At 35.7% G+C, this 27,939-nt stretch overlaps 1 protein-coding gene across 1 annotated transcript in view; it reads right to left on the minus strand.

Moving 5' to 3' along the window:
• The window catches only part of LOC145668084 (ATP synthase subunit C lysine N-methyltransferase), a 173,047-nt gene extending 145,424 nt beyond the window's left edge, over window positions 1–27,623 (minus strand). The window contains exons 1-3 of the mRNA XM_081735597.1: window positions 27,463–27,623; window positions 16,299–16,406; window positions 829–1,001 (exon numbers count right to left, since the gene is read on the minus strand). Coding sequence (XP_081591723.1) covers window positions 829–1,001; window positions 16,299–16,401 — 276 coding nt within the window. The 5' untranslated portion in view covers window positions 16,402–16,406; window positions 27,463–27,623. The remainder of the gene's footprint in view (window positions 1–828; window positions 1,002–16,298; window positions 16,407–27,462) is intronic.
• Between the last annotated feature and the right edge of the window lie 316 nt (window positions 27,624–27,939).

The raw sequence follows: 27,939 nt of genomic DNA on the forward strand, positions 1-27,939 counted from the left end.
TTCACTCCAACTTTAGGTTGCCGCAGATGGTATTCGCAGTTCTTGAAATCAAATACAGATAATTCAGTACTCTCCTTCTCCCTCAACAAATCTGGCTTCACAAACCACAATAGTAACATCCAGACTAGCTCTGATAACTCTGAGTAGACTACATGAATTAGCGGGTCTTTGCATTAAAAGAAACACTGAAATTAAAAAAAAAAAAAAAAACGTACAAATGATGAAATGTAGTTTGGCTTCAAACAATTTGTCTTTTAGAAATTGTTTAATCCTTCTGTAACGATTATTTTCATGACATGCTTTATCTTGTGCTATACATTTAACCACCCTACTGTGGAGACAAAAGGTATTCCAACCACCCACACCTTATTTCCTTATGTTATTTTCACAAGTGGAAGTAGCAATACCACAAAAATATAGGAGGTTTCGTTAAAATATAAGAGTTTATAGGAAGAGATGCAAATATATAGGAAAAACAGGAAATATAGGAGCGTTGGAAAGCCTGCTGTCTTTTTTATACACATCAAATATGATATCTATTCTGCTTGATCCTTGTGCTATCGATAGAATTCTACCCAAGATATGATGTGCAAAATCTCCAAAAATCAACGATTTTCCAGCCGACGCAGCAACAACACGGGCATGAAGCATAAAGTAAAATGCAGCTGAAGTTGCTAAAGACGCAGAGAGAGTTACGATGTCACTATAATACCCTATTCGTATATGAAGGTGCACGTGAAGTTTACGGACTATGACCTCTTCTATCACATGTATTAGAATTGTATGTCAGCACAGTGAATAAAAACTACACATAAAGATTAGACTTACTATTCGTCCGTCTCCACTTCCGATATCAATGAGACGACCAGATCTCTTCTTCAAGGCCTTCAACACATTTTTTACTTGTGCATCTGTGGCTGGCACATAAGGAAGGCATATTCTTCGGAAAGCCGGGGATACGAAAGGCAGGCAGATAACGCTTAATGCCACTGCAATGCCACCTAAAATAAATGTCAATAAATTATATATATTAAAAGAAATACTTACATAATAGCTAGGAATATAAACACTGAGGGAACTAAATATGGCAACCTTCGATACTGAATGACTCGGCACTGGAATGTAGAAGAAGAAAAAAAAGGGGAAGAATTGGTGACAAGAGTCCAGTCACTTGACCACCGTTGGCCACATTGAATGTTGTGCTTGAATGTTGCTACGAAAGAGCATATGCAAAGATTTAAGCAGATAGGCAAGATGAGAAAGCGAAAAAGAAGAAAGAAAACGAGAGAAGAACAGAGGCAGTAGAAACTAAAGAGCTGTGATGCAAAAGGGTGGAGAATATGGAAATAGGATGATGAAGTTCACAAGAAGAAACAGAAATCAGTTCTGTATAAGAAAACAAAACTTGATATAGTTATTTCAAACATTTTTCATGCATATGTATCACGAAAATACTTCCTAGCTATTAGCATAGATATAAAGAAAGCATATGATTCAGTACATTCACATATCCTACTTCAAAAGCGCATATTCATCATCAAAACTAATCATAATCAGACACGATGTATGGATTAACAGGGAAGTTCCTATAAAAATTTAAAATATTTTAAATACTCCAAGAACCACTTTATTGAATCTATTGCAAGGAAGAAGCTTCCCTATTTTCTTTAACATATATATTTTGGATCTTATCAAAGAATTAAAACGAAAAAATATTGATATTTAGTTTAGCAGATGCCATAATAATATTGGAACAAACACAAGATCTAATACAAGGTAGAGTCAAATGAGAAAAACACTTATGCTATCACACATTGGTCTGTAAAGAATGATTTTGATTTAAACTGGGGCAAAACTATTTTCATTTTTAAGGAAAATGAATAATTTAAACTTATTTACAAAATCTGCAATAGTAAATGATTAAAATATTTGGGTGTAAATCTAGATTCTTCTCTCAATTGGAAAAATCATCTCAATAATCCAGAAACTGAAGTATATAACTGAATTCTCTCTCTATTCTTAGTGTAAAAAATGGGGAGGAAGCCCAAAAAATTTTTCTGAAAATTATGATTCACTATGTTAACGCAAAAATCCTTTACAGTAAGATCTTTAATACAGAAAATTTTACATACTTTTATAATAGGTTATCACAATTATAATATAGACTTCTTAAAAGTATTCTATCTTAGCTTTTGTCCCAAAAATGCCTTAATCGAAGAAACTAATGTAATACATATTCTTTTTATCATACAAATATTAGCTGCTAATTTTTTATTATGTTCACTACTGTAAATAACTCGGTAATTTAAGAAATCTTTATAAAGTAATGGCTATAATAAATGGAAATAAGACTCAATATAAAAGCAAATGAAACAAAATCTTTAAGTTTCAGGCCGGTGCCGGTCATGCCAGCTAGGCTAAAGGAGACAGTGATGAAAAATGAATGAAATGGTGGAATGACGAAAGTGGGAGGAAACGGGAGAACCCCGAGAAAACCTATGCACATAGCGTTTGTCCACCACAAAGCTCATTTGGTGCAAGCTGGGATCGAACCAAGGATCCCATGCACCCCAAGTGAACACTACCACTGAGTCATCTCGGCCCCAATATAACAGCAAGTGTCACAATGGATTATGAGAATATTCTGAAGTATACAGTAAGGATAAACATATGCACACACAAAGTTCCATTTCATCCTTGTTTTTCATGCAATTACTCTACTAACACTATCATAATTAACTCAGTGATACCACACTACTTCAAAATTGACAATGATGTTCTAAGGAATAAAATTTATAACTCTATTTGAAATTTTTCTATTCAAAAAGTCCCTGTGGATTGCATGTTCATTTTTACGGATCCTTCCAAAATGAACCAGTTTAGAATGCTCTAAGAGCATTGCCAGAACGAATTTAAAAAGAACTGTTTGTTGTCTACGACAAATTACTTTTATATATATATATATATTGGTAGGCTATTTGTCTCTTATAACAGGAAGAATAATTGTATATGGGAAGTTGGAATGCCGAAAAAGCAAGTCGCTTCAGCCATGAGCCTGGATATTAAAACAATAAGATATTGAATTCAACGATTCGAAGCTGAAGGAGAACAGAGATTACAAACTGAAGCGAAACTCAATAGACCGCAAGTGACAACAGAAGACTAAAATTTTTCGATTATTGAAGCTAACGCAGCAAACCCGTTCGCTGCTGCAACCTGAAAACAGGTCTGGAATGCAGCGTAGAGACAAGTAACTATACTCATATTATTTGTTCTGCTTTGCTGGTCAAACTAACAGATGCACATATACATGCTCGCTTAAGAGTTCGCAAGGACGCACATAAACAAGCCACAAGACTTCTGGAACCGTGTAACTGGGGGTGATGATGAAGTGTTTAGTTTATACGACGGAGACGGAGGAAACCTGTTAAAACGTTCTACGAAATGTTGTTTTACGGAGAGATATGTTCAAAATGGACAAATTCGCATTATGGTTCCCGAGATATGGCTCCTTAAATCTCCCGAAATCCGAGCGTTTTTCGCCAATATCTGAGAAACGGTCGCCAGTCGACCAGTGGCCACCAGTTACTATTTGGTACCAAAATGTTCACCATCCTCTTAGGTATTGATCAACACCAATATCATCTTTCTATGACTTACGGTTCCCGAGATATGGCCCCTTAAATCTCCCGAGAATTTTTTTAAGCCAATATCTCGGGAACGGTAAGAATGACGCGAAAAATCCAATTACTTTCTCAGATAATTTTTGATGCTCTATCGAATGGACGGCTCAAAATTAAAAAATTCGCAAATAACAGACACACACAGACAGACAGAAAATTCAGTAACGAACTTTTTAAGTTCGTTGAAAAATATAAACTACCAGTCTCCACTTCAATTTTTGAAGGAAGAAAGATTTGCAAATAGACAAGCATCACTTCTTATTTAAAAAACGTGACATAAAAACAGCGTGTATATGTACCGACGCCGTAAGTGTATTGTTGACATTAGCGAATATACACTGAACAGTAAAACGTTATGGACCATCCTTAGTATCAAAGCTCTAAATAAAAAAAAATACCAGAAAATCATTTCAATATCAACTTCATATTGGCGAGAACAGTGATTCTCAACCGGTGTGTTGCGATACATTCGAGTGTCGTGCAGTCCCATAGTATGTGTCGCGAAATTCAAAAAATTAAAAATTAAGAAGCATTTAACAATTAGTTAAAATTAATTTTAATAAAACTGTACCAGTCAACGCCTCCAGCGGCAGAAATAATGCTCAGCACTACAGAGAATCACTAATTTATAGAAACTTATTTTTACATTACTATAATTTACGAGGTGTATGTGAAAAAAAAAAGCCGATATTAAAAAAAAGAAAAACTAAATTGATAAAGGAAATTTATTGTGATTGATATACAAGTACATACCTTGACCATCTTTCAACGTAGTCACCACGAGTTGAGTTGAGTTGATTTTGAATTTAACGTCTCTTTCAGCTGCAAGGCTGTATGTGACGGGACCTACTGATTAATATGGAATCCGAGCCACATGAGTTCGTGCCGGGAATCGAACCCGGGTCTCCCATGCCAAAGGCGTAGTCAGCATGAATCTCCAGACATTTCTGAAAGCGTGGCACAAGCTTCCGTATTCCCTCTATGTAAAAATCTACCGTCTGAGAGTGTAACCAGTCCAGAACTGATATCTTGCGTATTTCACTGTCGTTGAAAGGCTTCGATGCAAGCAACTTTTTCAGATGAAGAAAATGAAATCACTGGGGGCAAGGTCGGGGCTGTATGGGAGATGACTGATAGTTCTCATCGAAATCTCTGAATTGTCTCAACAGTGCGAGTAGCTGTGAGGGGGCGGGCGTTACCGTGGATCAGAAAATTTGCAAAACCTAGCATTTCTCTCCTCGATTTTGGATAGTACAGGGTGGCGCACGAAATCATGCATCTTTTTTTTTTTCTTTAATCGTTTCAGGGGAACATGAAATCACAATGTACACTTTTACAGCAGTAGCAGTACAGTTTGGAGAAACAGTTAAAGAAGAAATTGACACCTAACTCATCATGTCGTCGCTAGAGGACTAGTTTTCAAGATGGCTGACAAGAGCAGACTGACCACAGAGCAGCGCTCAACAATCGTGCTTTTGTTCCATGAATCACAAAGTGTTATTGTTGCTCGACGACGGTTTCGAGAAAGGTTTAATACCCGATGGGCTCCCTCCAACAAAAGCATCCACAGACTGTATGAAAACTTTCAGAGGGAAGGAACAGATTGGAGCCGAAGCGTCCTCGACAGAAGCCTGTGTGTTCGCCTCAGAATATTGAAGCTGTTAGAGTTGCAATGTAGAGGAGTCCCGGGAAGTCGACAAGAAAGGTAGCAGTGCAACTTGGCATATCAAGACGTTCGGTTCAACGAATTCTGAAGAGTGACCTCCATTTTTATCCTCCAGTTCTGGACTGGTTACACTCTCAGACGGTAGATTTTTACATAGAGGGAATACGGAAGCTTGTGCCACGCTTTCAGAAATGTCTGGAGATTCATGCTGACTACGCCTTTGGCATGGGAGACCCGGGTTCGATTCCCGGCACGAACTCATGTGGCTCGGATTCCATATTAATCAGTAGGTCCCGTCACATACAGCCTTGCAGCTGAAAGAGACGTTAAATTCAAAATCAACTCAACTCAACTCGTGGTGACTACGTTGAAAGATAGTCAAGGTATGCACTTGTATATCAATCACAATAAATTTCCTTTATCAATTTAGTTTTTCTTTTTTTTAATATCGGCTTTTTTTTTTTCACATACACCTCGTAAATTATAGTAATGTAAAAATAAGTTTCTATAAATTAGTGATTCTCTGTAGTGCTGAGCATTATTTCTGCCGCTGGAGGCGTTGACTGGTACAGTTTTATTAAAATTAATTTTAACTAATTGTTAAATGCTTCTTAATTTTTAATTTTTTGAATTTCGCGACACATACTATGGGACTGCACGACACTCGAATGTATCGCAACACACCGGTTGAGAATCACTGTTCTCGCCAATATGAAGTTGATATTGAAATGATTTTCTGGTATTTTTTTTTATTTAGAGCTTTGATACTAAGGATGGTCCATAACGTTTTACTGTTCAGTGTATATTCGCTAATGTCAACAATACACTTACGGCGTCGGTACATATACACGCTGTTTTTATGTCACGTTTTTTAAATAAGAAGTGATGCTTGTCTATTTGCAAATCTTTCTTCCTTCAAAAATTGAAGTGGAGACTGGTAGTTTATATTTTTCAACGAACTTAAAAAGTTCGTTACTGAATTTTCTGTCTGTCTGTGTGTGTCTGTTATTTGCGAATTTTTTAATTTTGAGCCGTCCATTCGATAGAGCATCAAAAATTATCTGAGAAAGTAATTGGATTTTTCGCGTCATTCTTACCGTTCCCGAGATATTGGCTTAAAAAAAAAATGACAAGATGACCGTTGTGCAACGACTCACAAATGATCACAAGCAGCAGAGATTAGTGTCCGCGCAATGGGCAGAGGGTAAGCAACGAATCATTCACAACGTTTGGTTTACTGACGAGGCACATTTCCATTTGGACGGAGTGGTCAACAAACAAAATGTGCGTTTTGGGGCCAATGAAAATCCACGATTGATTCATGAAAATCAACATCATGCTCCCAGGATTACAGTGTGGGTTGCAATTTCCAGCCATGGACTGATTGGGCCATTATTTTTCGAAGAAACAGTGAACAGTGAGCGGTACTTGACTATGTTCCGGAATAACTTTGTCCCGCAGTTGCTACTGCTTTGCCCATCAACACGCAGTGGTTCATGCAAGATGGAGCCAAACCGCACACTGCGAATGTTGTCTTGGATTTCTTACATGAAATTTTTCACATGCGCGTTATTTCTGATCGGTTTCCAGACCGGTTTCATGCTGGACAATCTTGGCCAGCTCATAGTCCTGATCTTAACCCATGTGATTACTTTCTGTGGGTGTATTTGAAGGAAAAGATTTTTCCGAAACATCCCAACAATTTGGTAGAGCTCAGACGACTTCTTGTTCAGGCTTGCAGTGAAATTGATGAAAACATGTGTCGTCGAGTAGTGAATAACCTCAGTGTTCGATTAAATGCAGTTCAGATCAGCAATGGCGCCACATTGAACATGTTTTGAATTAGAACATTTCTCCACAGTACGTTCTTTCTTGTGACGTGCGTTTCTTTCTGTTCTGATTGTGAATAAAGTTTTTATTTAAAAAGAAAATGGTGTATCATTTCGTGCGCCACCCTGTACGTCGCAAATTATTCAGTGCTTGGCAATACACACCTGCTGTAATTGTTCGTTCTAGTTTCAAGAATTCCACAAGAATCACATCCGTTTGGTCCCAAAACACGGTTGCCATGATTTTGTGAACTGATGGTGTTTGAATTTTTTCGCTTTACAAAAACCAGAGTGACCCATTATATTGACTGACTTCGGCTCCCCAGTGACATAGATATCCAGGTTTTATCCTGCGTCACTATGTGAGAAAAGAGGTCATTCTCATCCTCCTCCCAGGCAAACCAAAAAATCACGTGCAGCTGTCATTCTTAGCTCTTTGTAAGCGTGGCACCCACCTCCCACACAGTTTGTGATAACCCAGCTTGTCAAGTCAAAATTCGATGCACCCTTTACGCAGAAATTTCTGGAAACTCTTTGGCGAGCTCACTTATTATGAACCGGCGACTGGATCGCACTTTCTTGTTAACGTGTTCTACCAGATCGTCCACCTGAACACTACGCTCATCGTCATGAACATTTGAAAACTCTTCCCGAAACATTCTGCACCACTGCCTGACATTCCCTTTACTCATTACTGTCGATCAGTAAATGGCACATAATTCCCAATGGTTAGTCAGCTGCATTCTGTTTTTGGCATTGAGAAATCGTATAGCAGATCTCACTACACGTTTGGCGGGTTTTTGTACTTCGGCAGTCATTTTACCTTACTACTACTCGCATGTACGCAACTTCATTTGGGAGCTCCCTCGTGGCTAAGCGGTTAGCGTACGCGCCTTTGGCGTGGGGTTCGATTCCCGGCGGGAGCTCATGTGGTTCGGATTCCACGTTAATCAGTAGGTCCACGTCTCATATAGCCTCGCTGCTGAACGGGACGTTAAACTCAAAACTCAACTCAACTCAACGCAACTTCATTTGGACGATTCTATCTTTGTTGCAAGCACAGAATACTAGGACACACTCTTGCGCATGTTCACCTTAATCAATTCCGAACCCAGCATAAAAACATCAAACCTTTTCTCTGACATGCACTTCGTATATTATTATTAATAAAACAAGTGTGTCGCGGGCGTTAAGTAAAGTGTGCCATCAGTGGAAAAATGTTGGGAACCATTGGATTAAAGGCCAGGTAAACTTCAAAAATAATTTACTTTTCCACATAACCACGAAAGCAGCATGTGAAGAGGGATATCTTATACTATTAAAAAAACCGCATCATAACTACAAATACATAATAACAGAAAACTATCAACAAAATATTTTAAGTGGAAGTAACAAAACAGAACTAAAGCAGGAAAACATTTATGAAATTTAATAAGATAGAAAAATAAACCATGAGAAACAATTAAAAGATGGTCAAGATCCAAAATAATTCTTTTTTATAGATTACTATGTAATACGGTATTAACTCTAGCAAAACTTTATCAAACTGCAAAAAATTAAACTTATCACTGTTGACGCGACAAAGGAGTGAGCACATTGGACCATCTAATCTTCGAACATGAACTTGATCAAATTTAACGCCGTCACCTTTAAAAATAACTTTATACAGACTTATGCCTTTCTAGGAAAATCTAGGAAGCTAAGGGGCTTTCTTGACTAAACAAATATCAGCTTTACCCATCTGGCACGCAATCAAAGAAAAAATTTAATTTAAACAACAGGCATAAATATTTTTTTAATGAAAAAAGGCACATTATTAAAAAAAATCTAACTATGCTAAGACGTCAAGCAAAGCTGAGAGAAATACTATTTCAGTGGAACTGCAATTTTCGTACTCTTATTTTATCTCATCTTCACTTCACATAGAGGAATAAGGTAACGATTTCAACAAGCTACTAATACAATTCCCTCAGGAAAGAAAAAAAGAAAAAATACTTATTTCTTAACTTTGGACTTTTTCGAAGATTTTTGCGTGTTGGTCCACAGCGACATTATTATTTAGATTTATATTTTTCAGATTTCTTGCTGCAGAGATGAATTTTATAGGAATTTCTGAAATTCAGTGAGTTTATCGATGTTGATTCCGATAGATACGTGGTACTGATAAACAAGTATCGGTGTTTGAAAACCTGTTCAACTGAAGAAAGAAAAAAAAATAACAACACTGACCTTATTATGTATGTCTGTATTTTTATTCAGTAAAATATTTCAGATACTTCTGTTTCCTTCGTCTGTAATGAGGCACGATGAGAAACTAGCAGAAAGAACTCAGTTCATATTTTATGAGTGTTTACTAGTATTAGTGTTTGAATGGTCATTGTTATTAGTGTTTTCAGTTATATTACTACAATTTTCTGTGTTTCACTTTTTGGATAATTAGTTGTGTGTGCATTTTAGATAGCGATTACACTATCTTCGTTTGAAGAAGTTATAATTTTTGTGCACTTAATTTTGACTATTACGTATGAGCTCTTTATACTTGTTTTTTGACATAAATTAAACATAACTTTCTTACAAGGCTGTCTGTATTCTTTATTATAAATTAACGAGAAAGTTTAAGATGGACACAAGGCCTTTTTATAAAAATATTTGTTTTTTGACCGTATATCATAACAAATGAAGGAAAGTAAAAAGTTCTTGAAATATTTCACTGGATAAATATATAGGATTCCTTTCATTATTCAGTTAATAATAATGTGCTACACATTTTCTTTATTACAAAACGTATTATTTGTCCCTGTTCTGCGATTAACTGCGACTACTCCAAGTCACAAAAATAGTTGCTGTCGTCTAAAGCAGGGTTTCTCAACCTACGGTCCACCGACCAACAGTGGTCTGCGAAGATGGTACAGCTGGTCCGCAAACAGAATGCAAAATACCATAATAAAACAATTTAAAAATAAATGAGTAGATTGTCACTAACTTGAAAAGTATCGCAGTACACGCCGACAACTTATGCTGCAGAAAGAAGTGAAGCAAAAGGCGGTAAACAAAGATTTTATTGCTTCTGCTTTTCCTTACTCTTTAAAGTAAAATGTGGTATCTGTATTTCAACAATCTCATTTTGTTTATTATTATTTATTAGTAGGTTTTCCCTGCAAATAGAAGTTCAGTAGATCTTCAGAAGTGCTAAGTTATAGTTAGACAAAATATCCAGTTTTAAGATTTTAGAAAAGAGTTTGAATAGTGGAAAAGTGGCTTAGAACAGGGACTTTAAAAAGAAAAGTAAGTGACACAAGCAAAGCTAATTCTAACTGTGAAAGGAGTGTAAGGAGAGTAAATGTGATTCTCCTATAGAAGTTGAGGCGAGCATGGAATCTTTCAGTTTAAGTCCTACGATTCTGCCGTTTAGGCTAAGGGAAACGACGATTGATTAAGGCAAGTGAATGATGATGGAAGAATTGGTGGAATGAGAAAGTGGGACGAAACGAGAGTAGTACCTGAGAAAACCCCACGGACACGATGTTGTGCATCACAAACTTACTTGGCCAGGGATCGAATCAGGGACCCCATGCACAAGAGGTAAGTGATGTACCACTGAGCCACCGCGCCCCACTTTGAAGCAAGCAGTTCAAAGAAAAATTACAATTGGAAATATGAGATTAGGAATTGAATTACGATTAGGTATTTGGAATTAGGATTTACATGGTACGGCGATTAAAGAGAACAGAAACCATAATGCTGTTTCTATTATGAAGTGTTGAAAAAGTGCAAGAAACGTATAGAACTCCGATGGCATTTAGAAACAAAGCATTGGGATGTGAAAAACAAATCAACTGTGTTTTCAGTGTTGTTTAGGGACATTAACTTGTGGGGTAAATGTTTGATTTATGGGTGGAATTAATAGGAAAGCACTGGAAGTATCCTACCTCTTAAGTTTGCACACAGCCAAAACAGGAAAACCTCATTCTATTGGAGAAAATTTACTTCTTCCAGCTAGGAAAGATGTAAAAAACATGTTTGGTCACAAGTTAGTTACTGATATCGATTTAATTTCTCTTCGTAATAACACTGTCCGTCACAGAATGAATACAGTGGGTAACGCAGAATCTGAGTTAACCGAAGGAGTTACGAAAAGTCCTAATTATGGATCACAAATAGACGAAACTATTGGTGTTACAAATGAGGCGCGTTGATGAGCTACCTTAGATATGCAAATCGTCATGACATATAGGACACTATTCTATTTCATAGTACTTTCCTAATCTGAACAACTGCAGAAGAAATATTTCACCCTTTCGATAGTTATATAAGAAAGAAAGGGTCCAGTGGAAAAAATGTGTGGACTTATGTTCAGATGCCCACTTCCTTACAGGCAGACAGAGTGGAGTTGTTTCTAAGGTCAAGGAACTTATAAAGCTTCAGATATAAAATGAGTGCACTGCTTCATACGAAGGGAAGCAATGGCCTCTAAAGGAATGCCACAAGAATTTAAAATGTACCAAATAATGCTGTAAAGCTAGTTAATTTTGTTAAGACTCGAACGTTAAATAATACGTTATTTTCCGTATCGTCCGGTAAAATGGTAAGTAAATATACACAGCTTTTTTGCATCATTCTGAAATTCGGTGGCTTTCTAGGGACAAAGTAATGCGAAGGTTATTTGAACAAATGCACGAAAATTTTATTGTTTGTAAATGAACATAATTCTGATTTTGCATGACTCATTATTGACGAAATATGGTTACTGGCATTATCCTATCTTACCGACATATTTTCTAGATTAAATAAAGACAGTCGAGAAGAAACTGGTGCTATGGATTAATTACATAAAAACAGGCAATGTGTACCCTTTTCAAACTCTTGAAATCATTTTTAATGAAAATTACGTTTTTGTTGAGTCTGAATTTCTTGAAAAGGTTTGTGCCCGCCTTAAAACTGTAAAACAAATTTTGCAACATATTTTCCAAATAAACTGTGTTACGAAATTTCTGTAGATTCGAGATCCATTTGAAGCTTACAGTCATGAGAATGATCTCTCACTATCAAAGAAAGGACAGTTATTTGAACTTAAAGTTGTCACGTACATTCGTAAGTGACTTCAAGCTATAATTATGCAACGCCTTCACTACTTTGCAAATATGATGGTAGCTTTCATTGTCATTGCGAAGGGATGCTATTGAATATTATTGACAAATTAACCGTGTAATGGATAAGGTCAGATGGCAGGAACTTGGCCAACGAATTGGACCCTCTGGCGAAATAATGACGAGATACACTCATGTCCAAAATTATTGTCGCATGTCTATAAATATGTTGTTCTAGGAATATAATTTGATAATGAATTCGCCCGGTATTTCTTATAATGTTAGTATCTGTATAATCAACAGACATGTATGTGGCAAATTTCGTGTCAAAAGACCAGCAAATAAGAACAATAAAACGAAAATAAAATTGTCTTGTCTATTTAGCAACATTTTATTTTACTCATTATAATTTTCGTATTTATAATCCTTTTCCTATGAAATTTACCACAAATATACATTTCCCGATTATACACATTAAAAGTACCCTCCAAAATCATTATCAAATTATATTCTTACAAGAAGACAGTTATAGATATGCGACAATAATTTTGGACATGAGTGTACATCAGGAATTATGAACTAGGGATGGCCACATTTTTTCGAAAACGAAAATTTTTTCGAAAAACGAAAAATGAAATTTCCGAAAATCGAAAAACAGATTTTTCGAACACGATGACTGTGTAAGATAAAATAACTTGTCAAGTTATTTCCCATCAAGATCCTTTATTGTCTTGACAATATAATTAAATAGTCTTTGAATCAGTCTAATGATAGGATTTTAATAATACAAATTTAAACAAAACAGACCGTAAGAGATAAGCAAAAAGGCTAATACCTATCGCAAAAAATAGCAGAGTTTTCTTCTACACGTAAGAAGCGCTTTCGAAAGAAACTTCTTCCATCTTCAGCTTACTTAAAATTCAAAGAGGATTTCAAAACATGAAGGAGACTGTGGAAAGGCAAAAAATGGTTAAAAGGATTAAGAAATGTAAAACACAAATCTTCTGTCAAAAATTAAACACATGCAAACAGGCACTCACTGTCATTGTTCACTGCTGTTCACCGTTTTCTTTTCTTGCTTTCCAGATTGCGAAAGTATGTAGTAAAAATCCTCATTGAAGTTTAAGTAAGCCGAAAATGGAAGAAGTTTCTTCCGAAAACGCTTATTACATGTAGAAGAAAACTCTGCTATTTTTTGCAGTGAGTATTAGCCTTTTTGCCTGTATATTACTAAATATCATCACCGCACGCAATGTTATGATAAAACGAATCGTTTTTCAGATTACAGTTAATGGGCCAAAAATTTTGACAACTCACTGATTTAATAATTTCATATTCTACAGGAAACTTGAAGAGAAAGCTTGAATACATTTGTTACTCAATACTCATAATTAGTTCAGAATTTTACATATCATAGCCTTTTTACTGTAATTAAAACGTTTGCATATATATATATATATATATATATATATATATATATATATATATATATATATATATATATATATATATATATATATATATATATATATATATATATTAGGGTGGTCCAGAAAACAAAACTAACAGCGGTTAGTTATTAGCACAGTTACTGTGTTAAATTACATTGTAGTCTTGACTCCTGTAATGTAGTATACAGGAAGGTAATGGGGCGTATATCCATTACCAACCTAATATTTTTATAGTACAGCATATATTTACCTTAAATTTACGAATGAACGAGTATATACGGAGGCAGGCATACGCTATATTTTCAAAACGGTCTAGCGTGTACCTCCTAAAAATTCTAACATTAGATCAATTGAGCGACCTGTAAATATAGAGCAATGGGGCTGAAATTTTGCAGCTACGTAGCTTATGACTCGAGAAAAAAATAAGCCTTGTGCAGGATTAATTTGAACAAGCTGATTTTTTTTGCATTTGGTTTTGGACCACCTTTATATATATATATATATATATAAACAATAATGTCACTTTGATCAAAATCAGGGTTGACTGGTTTAAACCAGACGGTTTTTTCAAAAAAAAAACAACTGGTTTAAACCACACAAAAAAAGAACGAAAAATGCTTTAAATTGTGTGTACTTAATAGTGACGTCTCCACATATGAAACCATCTGCATTACGTTTATGTACTTTTCACCTTTTAATCAAGGGGTCCCATGTCAATTCTCGGTCGAACCACAACTCATCTTTCAAGTGTAAACCAAGTAGCGATTCGAGATGTCCCTTCAAGCGAACGTCTTCTCCGTGATAACCTTGGTATTTCATAAGGATGTTAAGCCTAAACATACGAAACGAAACCAAATTATATATTTCTACTTGCCTGAATGCCTGTTGTTTTATAAAGAAGCCAAGGTTGCTTAAATATATTGATAGAAATTGGCAAAATTTATCAACTACCTACGTACTTCCAACATCAGCTTGGAATTGACTTTGTTTTAATTTTATTGAATGATATCTGCATACCAAATTTGTAATTTAACACCTCAGTTTCAGCGTAGTGATTATGATATGTTGACCTTAAAATTTTATATACAAATACATTTAAAGTAATAACAGGATTTTCCCAATGGCTAAGGCGGGAGTTTTCCCAATTTATATATAATTGTATAATGTTTTTACTTGTGTAACTGTTTATCTTTTTGTACTTCTGAAATCACTCTTGACAATTATATTAACAACTAGGCCTATGTAAAGATCAGTACACCGTATTTCTATCAGGAGTCCTTCGTGAGTGAGTCTGCAATCGCATTTGTGACCAATTAGTCCCGGCTTCGTGTCGAAATGGACAATTTTTCTTGGATGAAGCCGAGAAGCGGTTTGGATTCCGCTTTAAGCTTATGTGACCCCTTCCAGCATAACCTTGTTGTTGCAAAATAACACCAAGGCGAAACAGACTAATTTCTGTCCATATCTACTGTAAATACATCGAGTAAATTATTTAAACAAACAAAAAAAAAAAAAAAAAAAAAAAAAAAAACTGGTTTAAACAAAAAAAAAAACGTTTTGTTTTTTTTTAAATAAAAACCATGGTTTTTGCCAACCCTGATTAAAATGCATATCCTAAGTGAGGAGAGGGTTCAGGGCAAATGCTAAAAATAGTTTCAGGAGCCTCTCAAACTAGGGAAATGGAACTTGCTATATTAACTCATTAAAAATAACTGGACGGGTTTCTAAGAGGTAAAGAGAGAAATTTCCGTAACTTTTCCTCTATATTCAAATCAACGTTGTTTGCCTCCTCATCACGAAAGATACGGCTGAACCGTTTGAAAGGGAGTTTTGAACATAAATAAATGGCCACGTGTTCCAGCGTTTTAGAAAATTCCACTTCTAGAGGGGAGAGGGAAGGTGAAGAGGCAGTCAATTTCTATGTTATTCTCAATATAGAAGAATAACATCGACATTTTCTGTTTGATCACAGAAAAAGGGGTAAAGTTTGGAATGAATTTTTGAGCGTACGGAATGAATGAGTTTAGAATGAACCACTTGGCTCGAGCCGAGTTTTTATCTTCTCACTTTCCTAAAATGAATAGTTGATCAGTTAAAAAACTAATATTATTTAAATTGTATTCTGCTTCTAAAAAAGTAAGTGCAAGTCATTTAAATACGAAAAAACAGCGAAAATGATTTTTGTGAAAGAAAATCGTTTTCAACCGTGGAATATACACATACATAAAAAAAAGGCATGTAAAATTGTGACCCGTAAAAATATTTAAAATATTTTTGTGGTCCTCAGGTTTAAAAACGTTGAGAAACGGTGTCTAAAGGTTAAAACGTAATCTATTTACAGTGCTACACTACTAAATGCTGTTGTTGATGTTTAACCCCCCCCCCTACGCTTTGTCACTCAGTTTGATGTAAAAAGCTGTAGTGAAAGCATATCCGGAGATTTTTGCTGCTACTTTATGCTTTATACCTGTTTTGTGGAAAATTACTATATTCACCATGGGTTTTTATGCAATTTGGAACAAAAAAAAAAAAAAAAAAAAAAAGTGTTAATTATCTAGATAAATAGTAGAAATTGTGAATACCTGTAGTTGTGATCAGCAACAAGCCAGTTTTGCTTACACTCTTGGTAACTACAGCTTCTTCAGGGCGCTTACCGTTCACGTTTAACTCTTTAGTCACTTCCATTTTACCTGAAAAATAAATAAATGTACAGATAGATAGAGGGAGAGTTTTTATCCCGAATACTGTGATAATAATTATAATACACACGTTTTTGGTGCAATTTAATGCTGATGCTGAACAGCGATGTCGCATGAGACGTTAACTTTCCTAGTTTAAAGTGACTTCGAGTTATATGTACTCCCGGAGGGGATTTAACCTGGGATTCTGAAAGAAAAGGCAAAATCACATGTCGACCATTAACGCTGGATTTTTGCAACTACGTGAATTCCACGCCTGTCTTCTGTCAGCATTCCAATTAAGCGCTTACTGTAAGTTCAGACTGTATATAGATTTTCATAACGTCAATACTTTTCATTATTCAAATAATATAATATTTTACTAATATTCTTGCTGAATCAATAACTGCTCAAGTCTATGAAGACTAAGATTTGGATATATTTTAAATTTATGTGAAAATTTAAAAGTATGATATATTACTTTTTTCTTTAAGTGTATCTGTTTTAGCCCTACTGGCAAATTAATTCATGCTTGAAAATACTACTAGAACGGGATCTTACAATGGCACAAGTATATGAGTCACCTTGTGTTCTTCTCTAAGGAAAGCTCATAAATGTGAAACCAAAGAAGACACACCAATCATTATTTTTATTCCTGGGTTACACAGAATACTGCTTTAAATCAACGGGTTTTGAACAAAATACTGATACAAAGCATGAAGCTGATGCAAATCGCACACTGCGTTCTTACCCACCAGGTTCTAAACTTCTCACGAGAAAAAAAAAAAGCATTATGTCCTCCCGACCCCGCCATGGTGTACAGTAAGAAGGGACATACAGACCAATTTGGGAAGAGCATAGCTTCTGTTAATGGTTTTTATTTATTCCTTGATTTTATGAAGTTAATTGGATTTTTAGTAGAACTTCGAGATTGTATATAAGTAGTTGAGATGTTACTTTTTGTGTGAAAGGTTGGGTTTGGATTTAGCATTGCGGATTCGGAAGGTAGAAGCATTGGTTGTCTGAGAGTAGAGAATTTTAATTTATATACCCCACAAGGAGTATTGAGTGCCTACTCCCTCCGCACGCACCCCTGCCCGGGCCTCTACGCCCTGACCCGGTTAGATACCAGGGGGTGCTGTGGCTCAGTGGTAGAGCGTTCATGGTGCATGAAGTCCCTGGTTCGATACCAACTTGCGCCAAGTGAACTTTGTGGCGGTCAAACATCGTGTGCGTGGATTTCCTCGGGGTTCTCCAGTTTCCTCCCACTTTCTTCATTCCATCATTTCTCATCATTACCGTCTCCTTTAGCCTAGCCGGCATAACCCTGGGACGTAAAACTTAAAGATTTCATTTTAATTTCAGTTAGATAGCATCCGTGCTTTTCAGTGGCCACCTAGCACATGTTAGTTAATATTTTCAGCATTGGTCTTTTATCTACAATAGTTTGAATGGCGTTCGTCCGCATGCGTAATTATACTAGTAAGATGTCACATCAGTTTCCACGCATAGGCATGTTTTGATACCATATCAAGTATTTTTCCACTATCCTCGTTTATATATTGACGCACCTGCTCGCTACGAACGCACTTCCGCGCGAACCCTCCTGCTCCGCGTCTGCCGACTAGGTTAGATTACAGGTGCGAGCGGTCCCGGATTCGGTTCCCGGTGGGGGCACTGGGTCGAAAAGTGTAAAATGCTTTTTCAGGTCAGCCATACGGAATGGGATTTCCGTCATTCACACCAGGCAAATGCCGAGATGATACCTAACTTATAGGTCCCAGGCCGCTTGCTTCTTTCCCCAATCCTTTCTTCCTTCCCTTTTTCCGGATAGTGTGGTCGCCGAGGGACGTCATCCCTCATACGTGACGGGCTAAATGACCTTAGATGCCGAAATCTAAGTCCCAAATCTTAACTCGGTTGGATTAAATTTTTTATTTTTAGTGATGGACTAGCACAACTTGATTCGTGTTTTATACATTGTCACTTTTATGTCGTATGTCCAAATATTGTACAGACGGAACACTTCAACGGATATTTCGCAAATAGCTATTTAAAAAAAGAAAAAAAAACTGACAGCCTAGTTAACGTGGTGTTAGTAGCAGTTTGGAAACTATATCCTCTATCACAGTAAGAAAATAAAAACTCATTGTTTTCGTTATTTATCAATTGTGCGTAGTTTCTAACACTTAACAGTTTAAAGGTACGGTGCTAATTTTGGATATTATTTGGTTTCTTCCCGAAACCACTTGATAGTGACTTTGGTTCAAGTACTGGCCCATGAGCCATCAATGGAAGTGTGAATTTGCATTTCTCTGTGCAGATTCACTTTAGGATTTCAGTGTACGTACACGATAAGAACTATTGTGCAAAAAACACTAACTAAATTGTGGTAGGTGGCAAGTAAAAAGCACGAATGCTATCTATCCAGTTAGGACAGGAGCATAGCAAAGGGGTGCGTCTGCAGGAAGAAGGCCCGTCAGTAACGGTGGGTATACACATAAACGAGGATAGCGCAAAACATAGTATATGGCATAAAACACCTTATGTGTGGATTTGGAGGAGATACTAAATGCGATCCCTAATTTTACATAGTATCACAATATAGATGCATATGTATTTACGGAAGTGCAAAGAAAGGATAAAAATATGAAACATTCGTGAATAAGAGTTAGTAATGAAGGATGGAAAATGAAACTTTAAAAGAACACCAAATAAGGGTAGTGTTCGTTATTTCATATCCACAAAAATAAATAAAATTTCAAAAGCTTATATAAGTGAAACAATAATGATTTAATTATATTTTTGAAAGAAAATCTCCAAAATTAAAAGTAGAAAGGAACGAAATATATATATATAAAAACAAAAAAAAAAAAAAAAAAAAAAAAAAAAAATGGAAAAGAACTATTTCCAAGTAGTGCAATCCAAAACGTTGTAACACGGCAATGACGTAATCGTTCCTACTTTCATTTTCACCGATCTCCTTCTAAAAATCGGTTAAAATACCACTATTTCAATATTCAAATAACCAATTACAACTCATGAACATTACGAATGAAACAACACATCTTTATGCCTTGATGTGATACAACGAAATTTATGGAACTTGCTTTCGTCTATAACTATGTGAATGGAATTATTGATAATCATAGATAATGAAGAGTTTCTCAAACTATTGTATTTTAATATTAACAAGAAATTTTTACGAACGAGACCTCCATTTTACTGCAAAAAATCATATTCAGAAGCTCATTAAAATTCTTCCGTAATTAGATTATGTGAAAGATATAATAATGTTGTAAAAATGAATGCTGACGTAGATTTCCTGACGTCTTTTTTCGTGCATTTAAACACAAAGGAAAGCTCTAAGTTTCGGTGAAGTTTGATGAAACAAGTAGAATATATATTTGTGATCTTTGAAATGAAATGAATTTTTTTTTTAGTTTTACGTCCCACAATTATGCCGATTAGGCTAAAGGAGACGGTGATGAATGAAATTGTGGAATGAAGAAAGTGGGAGAACTCCAAGCAAACCCATGCACACGGCGTTTGTCCACTACAAAGTTTACTTGCCGGGGACTGGGATCCAACCCGGGACCCCAAGCACCACAGGTGAACGCCACCGCGGCTTACCTTTGTGATCTTTGAATACATAATGATATTGTTTTATAATGATATGTGCTAGCACAGAATTTGTAGTTAGTCCAATGGAAATGAACAATATGATAACTCTATTGTATTTGGATTTTAAATTTATATGAATGTTTACGTTCACTCTTCATGAGTCGCTAGTTTGTTATTATGATTTTACTTAAGAGGCCTAACCACTGCGAAATTAAAATGCCACTAATTTTACAGTAATTATGTGATATCTTTATATAACTAAAGGACAATCGAAATGTGGAACAAGAGCTCGCTAGACAATAATATTTTTGCATGAGGTACAGTTATCAAGAGTCACTTATTAGCTTTCCGTTTGCAGACATTTAAAAACGCAAAAATAAATGCCGATTTTCTAAATGGATGGAAATCACAAGCAGATAACTGCGTCGTGATAACGATATCAGGTGTAAAATAATATTGTCTAAAGAACTCTTGTTCCAATATTCGATTATCTTCTATCTATTTGAAGATATTACATAATTACTGTAAAATTAGTGGTATTTTAATTTCGCCGTGACGGGGCCTCTTAATTTTAGAACAGCTCAGCAGATGTATATGCAATAATGCTAAGTGATTTCAAAAGAAAATATGCAATTTGCTTTCTTTGTTTTTTCTTTTTTTTTTCCTTTCTTATTGTAACTTTCACTTACTTTTCCTTTGTTTGAATCTATGAAACCATCTTTACACTTTACTATATACAAGTGTATTGTAATTGCCGCTTAAGCCCTGTAATAGGTGTAAACAAATAATTAAACATATATATTTTAAAAAAAAATACAATATTACAACATCCACCTCGGACAAAAGGAGAAAAGCATCAGCTAACCTATTCTGCAAGTGACCGATTAGCTCTCACAACCACCATAGCCAACATATCATACAATATTACAAGATTAACCAATCACAAGGCATAAAACCATGAATCATTACAGAAGTATGCTTACAACTCATTCTCAAGCAAGACAAACACACCATTTCGAAGTACGTATTAACTTGGGTTCAAAACACTCTCTGTGAAATGACGGAAATACGGTAATACAAGTCAATGAAAAAACACAAAATTAACCTTTATATTGAATTTCTTTTAACACGAACAAGCTGACAAAATGCAAACTAGTAAAAAGTTACTCTGTGAAGTATGTACTGAACTGAACAAAACATTTCCACAAAATAGGAGAACAACTGAAATAGTGGACATTGACGACAAGGTAAGACAAGATTTCATATAAACTAAGAAGTTTAGATATTGAGAGGGGCAAGACTCCTAATTCCCATAACAGACTAAATAACGGGTTGAGTGTTGTATCGCGGACCAATTTTTGGAAATTTACCGGTCCAACCGGAAAGAAGAGTGAAAGTCAGGTGAGTGAAATACTTGAACTTAAAAAATGGGGTCGTTGTAAACTGTTTTTGCTGTTATAAGCGGCACTCAATGTGGAGGAGCAAGGGTCTATTTAGCGGAGAGGTACACTTGTTATCATTTAGTAACTAGAAAGGCACTGTAGAAATGGCGAGTATATGTCAAGATTATGACATATCGTATTTGAGTTTTATAGAATTATACAAAAATAACGACCGTCAGCTGTTAAAATTGTGTGAAAGGCACGGTGTACTATTTACAAGTGGGTCATTCCATATGAATTCACCAGATTGAAGAAAGATCTGTTGCTTCAGTCACAGATTTGGCTTTTTTTTCCCTGAAAAGCAGTGTGGTCTAGGCAACAGAAATTTTTTAAATACATACTAAAGAAAATACAGGGTGTTCAAAAAGTTACGAATTTCTCCAAATTGGCCGTTTCTGAAAAAAAAAAAAAAAACCTACGCCATATCTCAAAAACTATTTGACCAATTGTAATGATTTTGGCCTTGTTTGGAAGTGGAAGGTCTGTATAAACCAAAAACGTCATCTTTGCACGCCTAACCTCAAGAATCTCAGAAAAACTTTGGAAATAAAAAAAAAAATACTAACCAAAAAAAAAAAAAAAAAACACCCGAAATGGCAATTTTTACATGGTGAATACCAGGTAGTAAAATGAAATATTTTGGTACATCACCTTATCAACACATACAATAACATAAAATTAAAAAGGTATTACCTCTGACGATAAAATTATCACAATTTTATTGTACCCTTACCTGCTTGCACGTACGATCAGACATACAGAAGGTATTCTAAGCAAATCTGGCAAAAGAAGAGGTGCAAGCGTAAGCAATGATACTATAAAGTGTGTTCAAGAATTTTACCTACATGATGATGTAAGTAGAGTTTGTGTTGGTAAAAAGGATTGTGTGTCTGTGCCGACTGAGAATGGGAGGGTGTTGAAACAGAAGAGGCTGTTATTGTTCAACGTAAAGGAAATCTTTACATATTTTAAGGAAAAACGTCCAACCTGAATTTTGCCAGTTACGTCCCAAGGAGTGTATGACCACTGTAAGCCATGGAATGCATTGTCTGTGGATGTAAATATCATCAAAATGTCAAGCTGATGCTGCAAGCCATATACATACAAGATTATAAAGGTATGCTCCAAAAATTGGTTTGTACATTAGAGGATGAGGAACGCATGATTCATCGCTGTAAAAACTGTTCATCTGAAGTGCTTGTCATGTCAGATTCGTTCCAATCTGAAATGTTTAACTTTGGAGATACTATACATAAAGTACTACCAGTAGAAAGGAACAGACAGGTCAATTATTGCATGCATAGAATAGCCATGGGATGATGTTATCAACAAACTGGTTACCAATTTTTCAAAACTTACAGTTCATCACTTAATTTTCAAATGTCAAAGCATTTTTTTGCAATTATCAAGGGAGAACATAACACAAGAAAGAGGTATCATTATTGCCGATTTCTCTGAAAATTACTCTGTTGTAATCCAGGACTCCATTCAGAGTTTTCATTGGAGTACTTGTCAAGGTACGGTTCATCCGTTTATGGGTTATTACAGAGATGCTTCTGGGTCAGTCTGTCACCTCCGTGTGTGTGTAATAAGTAACTATTTGCAGCAAGATAGAAATACATTTTGGTCATTTCAGAAACACATTGTTGCTCATATTAGAAATGTTGTTACGGAAGTGGCCCATATTTTGTATTTCCGTAATGGCTCAGCTGCACGGTATAAAAATTACAAAAGCCTCACAATTTTTTGCTACCATCTGGAAGATCATGGCACAATAGCGGAGTGGCATTTCTTTGGCGGCATGTGATGGTATTGGTGCAACTGTGAAACGAATGGCTACTCACAACAGTTTTAAACACCCAATAGATAATATGATATTAAGTCCTGAAGATCTCTTCAATTATGCAGACAAGAATATCACTGGCATCAAAATGTATGTTTCATCATCAGAAATATCTCCTGCCATTGCTCTGGAGAAAAGGTACACTAATACACAGCCAATTCGTGGTATCAAGCACTATCATAGTTTCATCCCCATACCGAATTCACTAACACTTCAAGTGCGCAGATTTTCTGGTTCTCTCTATTCACATAATGCACACCTGGGTAAAAGGGAACATGTACAGCCACAAGTTACTGAGTTACAAATAGAGCAGTACGTAGCTTGTTTTTATTGTGGGAAATGGTGGATGGGAAAGATCATTGAGGTTTCACAGGAAAATGGTGAATTAAAAGTATAGTTCAGGCACCCTAATGGTCCATCTATGTCTGCACCTAACAATTAACTCATGACACTGAATCCTCACAGGCCATGTCTTGAAGATCAGTGTTCCCATCACATCAAGAGGACGAACATATGAACATATTACATCAATGCAGAAGATACTGTTCCTCTTCCAGAAGCAGTATTTGTAAGTATTTCTCGGTGGGAGCTTCTACATGTTGTATCTTTATACCATTCTTCTTTTTGAACATAATGTGATTATTATCATGTTATATCCTTGTTAATAACGAAGTAATTGGAACATTTTCCTTCTATTATGTGAGTGTTACTTTTTTTTTAAACACAGTAGTGACGTACTTCCACATATCTGGTGTGCTAGAATTGTTCAATGTATGACATATATGTTGTGTTTGCAGAAATATGGACTCAGATAGCAACAAGGTAAGGGTACACTCCGCAGCAAAAAACCTGCAAGATTTACATGTAAGTTTATTGTGGAACTACGCCTAACACCGCAGGGAATCAACATAACGTCTAAGTGGCACGAATCAGGCCAGGAGAAACCTCGGCGTCCTCTCCTGCACACTTACTTTGGAGCAAAAGACTTCGTCGTTTCACAAAAAACTTACATGCTCATGTTGCAGGCTTTTTGCTGCGGACTGTACAATAAAACTGTGATAATTTAATTGTAAGAGATAATATCTTTTTAATTTTTTTACGTTATTCTGTATGTGTTGATAAGATGATGTATCAAATTACTTTCTTTCATCACCTAGGATTCACCATTTATAAAGTCATTTCGGGTGCTTTTTCGTTAGTATTTTTTGCCTTTTCACAAGATTTCTGTGAGATTTTTGCAGTTAGGCATGCAAAAAGGACGTTTTGGGCTTGTACAGACCTTCCACTTTCAAATAAGGCCAAAATCATTACAATTAAGCAGGGTTGGCTGGTTTAAACCAAGGTGGTTTAAACCATGGTTTAAACCAAGGTTTAAACCAGCTGGTTTTTTCAAAAAAACCAACTGGTTTAAACCAAAAGACAAAAAAATGTTCGTAAAAGTGTAAGTGTTTGTAAAATCTTGATGAACACACATTTGTGGGTTATCACGTTTCACTCCCGTATGTTATTCGTATTATATTCAGACCTAAATTCCAATTCATTACTCAGAAAGATTAGGCCTATACTACAAAAGCAATCTTTTTTTACAAGTTTATAAATGTTTATTTTGTGATTTTTTTGTAGTTGTTATTATTGTTATGTAATTGCAATCGAAGAAAAATTCTAAATATTGTTTCGTTTCAATGTTTACTATTGATAAAATACATCGAAAATGCCGTACTTTTTGTGTGTGTGGGGGGGGAGGGGGGTGTCATACAGACCCCACGAGAGGCATGTAGTGAAATAAGTATCTTTGGTGTCAATTTATGTATAAATGAGTCTGAGCCAAAGTGGACTCAAATAATTCGTATCTTTATTCACTTTTCTTATTGATATGCAGATTAAGTCGGTGTATTTCTTTAATTTGGACCAATAAAAGTCGTTGTTAACTAACTTGAACTAAATAAGTTCTTCTGTACTCCGTCGTACTTTGAAATTGTTCATATGTAATTCTGTGTAATGGTTTCACTTATGCAACTGTTTACCTTTTTGTCCTTCTGAAATGACTCTTAACAGTTATATTAAGAAGCATGTAAAGATCAGTACAACGTATTTTTTTTTTTTTTTAATCAGGATTCCTTCGTGAGTGAGTCGGCAGACGTATCACATTTGTGGCCAATTAGTCCTAGTTCCGAGTTCAAATGGAGGACAATTTCTCTCGGATGTAACTCGAGAAGCGGTTTTTATTCCACTTTAAGTTTATGTGACCCCTTCCAGCATAACCCGGTTGTTGCATAATAACATCAAGGCGAAAAAAACTTATTTCTGTCCATATATGATATGAATATATAGAGCAAATCATTTAAACCATAAAAACCTGGTTTAAACCAAAAAAACCTGGTTTAAACCAAAAAAACCGGTTTTTTTGGTTTTTTTAATAAAAACCATGGTTTTTGCCAACCCTGCAATTAAGTCAAATAGTTTTTGAGATATGGCTCTTTTTCTGTCGTAAAGTGTTTTTCACAAACGGCCAATTTGGAAAAATTTATCACTTTTTGAACCCCCTGTATTCTCAGCAATATCTATTAAAAAACTCTTACGTTGCATTCTGTTACCTAGACCACACTACCTTTCAGTACAAAAATAAATAAATAAAATAAAATAAATCACTCAAATCTATGACTATGAAGCAACATGCATCTAGCGAATTCGTATGGAACAACCCAAGTGGAGAGTATGAAACCATAATAAGTGCTAATTGATATTCGTATCATGGCTAAAATCCATTCGTTTTCACTACCCTTGGTTATGAACATACCCAACATCGCTGACGCGCCTGCTTTTTCGGATGCACTTCCACGAGATAGCTTCGCCCGGTTCTGACTCGGTTAGATGGCGTTCGTGCTTTTAATAGTCACCTAGCACACGTTGGTTAATGCATTTTCCACTGTAGTTTTTATTCATACGCAAATAGTGATTTTCTATCTCAAATTGTAAAAGTTCACACGTCTTTGTTTTGAAGGTAACTGACTTGGAACTGAACCTAACCTAGTCTAAAGTAGCCTAACGTAATGTAATCTAACCAAATGCAGCACATTTCGTTACTTTTTTCGACTTTCGTGTGGTCAGGAGGAAAAGTGAGTGAGATACAGGTGAGACGAATAGTCAAAATTAAGAAAATACTTGCTTCTGATGCTGTAAGCGGCACTATATGTGGGGGCGGAAGGGACTATTTGGCGGAGAGGTACACTTGTTATGATTTATGGAAAATGTAATGTGAAAATGGTGCGTAAGTGAAAAATTGTCACGTATCGTGTTCGAGTTTTATCGAGTTGTACAAAAATAAGGAGTATCAGTCTTGAAATTGTGTGAAAGGCAGGTCTACTAAACAAGCAAACATTCTGACGTACTTGTAGAAACGAATTAAAAGTACAGAAAAGAGGAAATCTAACCAAACCTAATTTACTACAGTTTGGTAATTATGGACGGCATTTAGTATCTCCCCCAAAGATGTGCAACATATAAGCTATGCATTTGTGACATATAAAGTGTTTTCCCGCTATTTTCGTTATGCGTGTACCCACCACCGTTGACGCGCCTGCTCGTTACGGACGCATCGCCTCGTACCGCTCTGGGCCCCTGCTGCGCTCCTTTCTGATTCGGTAAGATAACATTCGTGCTTAGTACAAGCGGGTTTGTCTTTTATGCCAACCGTTCACACTGTAATTCGAGCGATAATGATTACCAAATGAGAAAAGTACGCAACCTAGTATTTTGTGGAAGAAACTAAATAATGTTCACTTTCTTTCGACTTATGTGTAGTTTGGCGATAAAGCAGAATTGCCGCAAGCTTTTGTGCTACTTTTTCTATATCCACTTTGTCTAACATTGTTTTGTGAACGTAGCAAACCACTGAAATAATTTAGGGTTAACTTTACAATGCCGCTCCAGTTGGTATTCAGAAACAAGAAATTACAGCCTATTAATTTTATAAAAATGGGTCAAAACTTACCTAACCATAAGCTAACCCAAAAAGTTCATAATAATGTATTTACGAACGATTACCTAAACTCGGATAGGGCCCAAACTGTAAGGTTCATATACACCCTTATGAGACAGTACCACCCGAAACGCATTACTTATCTACAAACAAGAAAACAATTAATAATTTACAACTTACATATGAAATTTTATAAATATGAAGTTGCATACATTTTGGTGCTCAAGAAAGGCACCATGTGTCCTTCTATTTACAGTTAATTAATTTCAAACACATCCATCTTCGGTGAAGTATTCAAATAATACGCAACTGCTTTCCTTTTCTTCTTCTTCTGCGTAGTGTTGCCAGATAGGAAGATTGAAAAGTAGCGAAGTTGTGCTTCAAAAGTAGCAGATTTGAACTACTTGTAGCCCAAACATAAAAATAAATTACATTGCAGCTTTGTACTTTTACTAATTTTATATACTTGGGGGTGGGGCATACGGTGTTTTCTCTCTCTCTTGTCGAAACGAGGGATTTTTTTTTTTTTAGGAGCGACTCATTAGTGACCTCAGCTTTTGTTTTCAATTATATAAGTTAATTAACTTAAATTTATATACATTTTTCTTTTATTTAGGTTAGGTAAGATTACATTTTGCATGGTTACGTCTGGTTAGA

This window comes from Thermobia domestica, chromosome 13, assembly GCF_964235325.1.
Source record: "Thermobia domestica chromosome 13, izTheDome1.hap1.1, whole genome shotgun sequence".
Lineage (NCBI taxonomy): Eukaryota > Metazoa > Arthropoda > Insecta > Zygentoma > Lepismatidae > Thermobia > Thermobia domestica.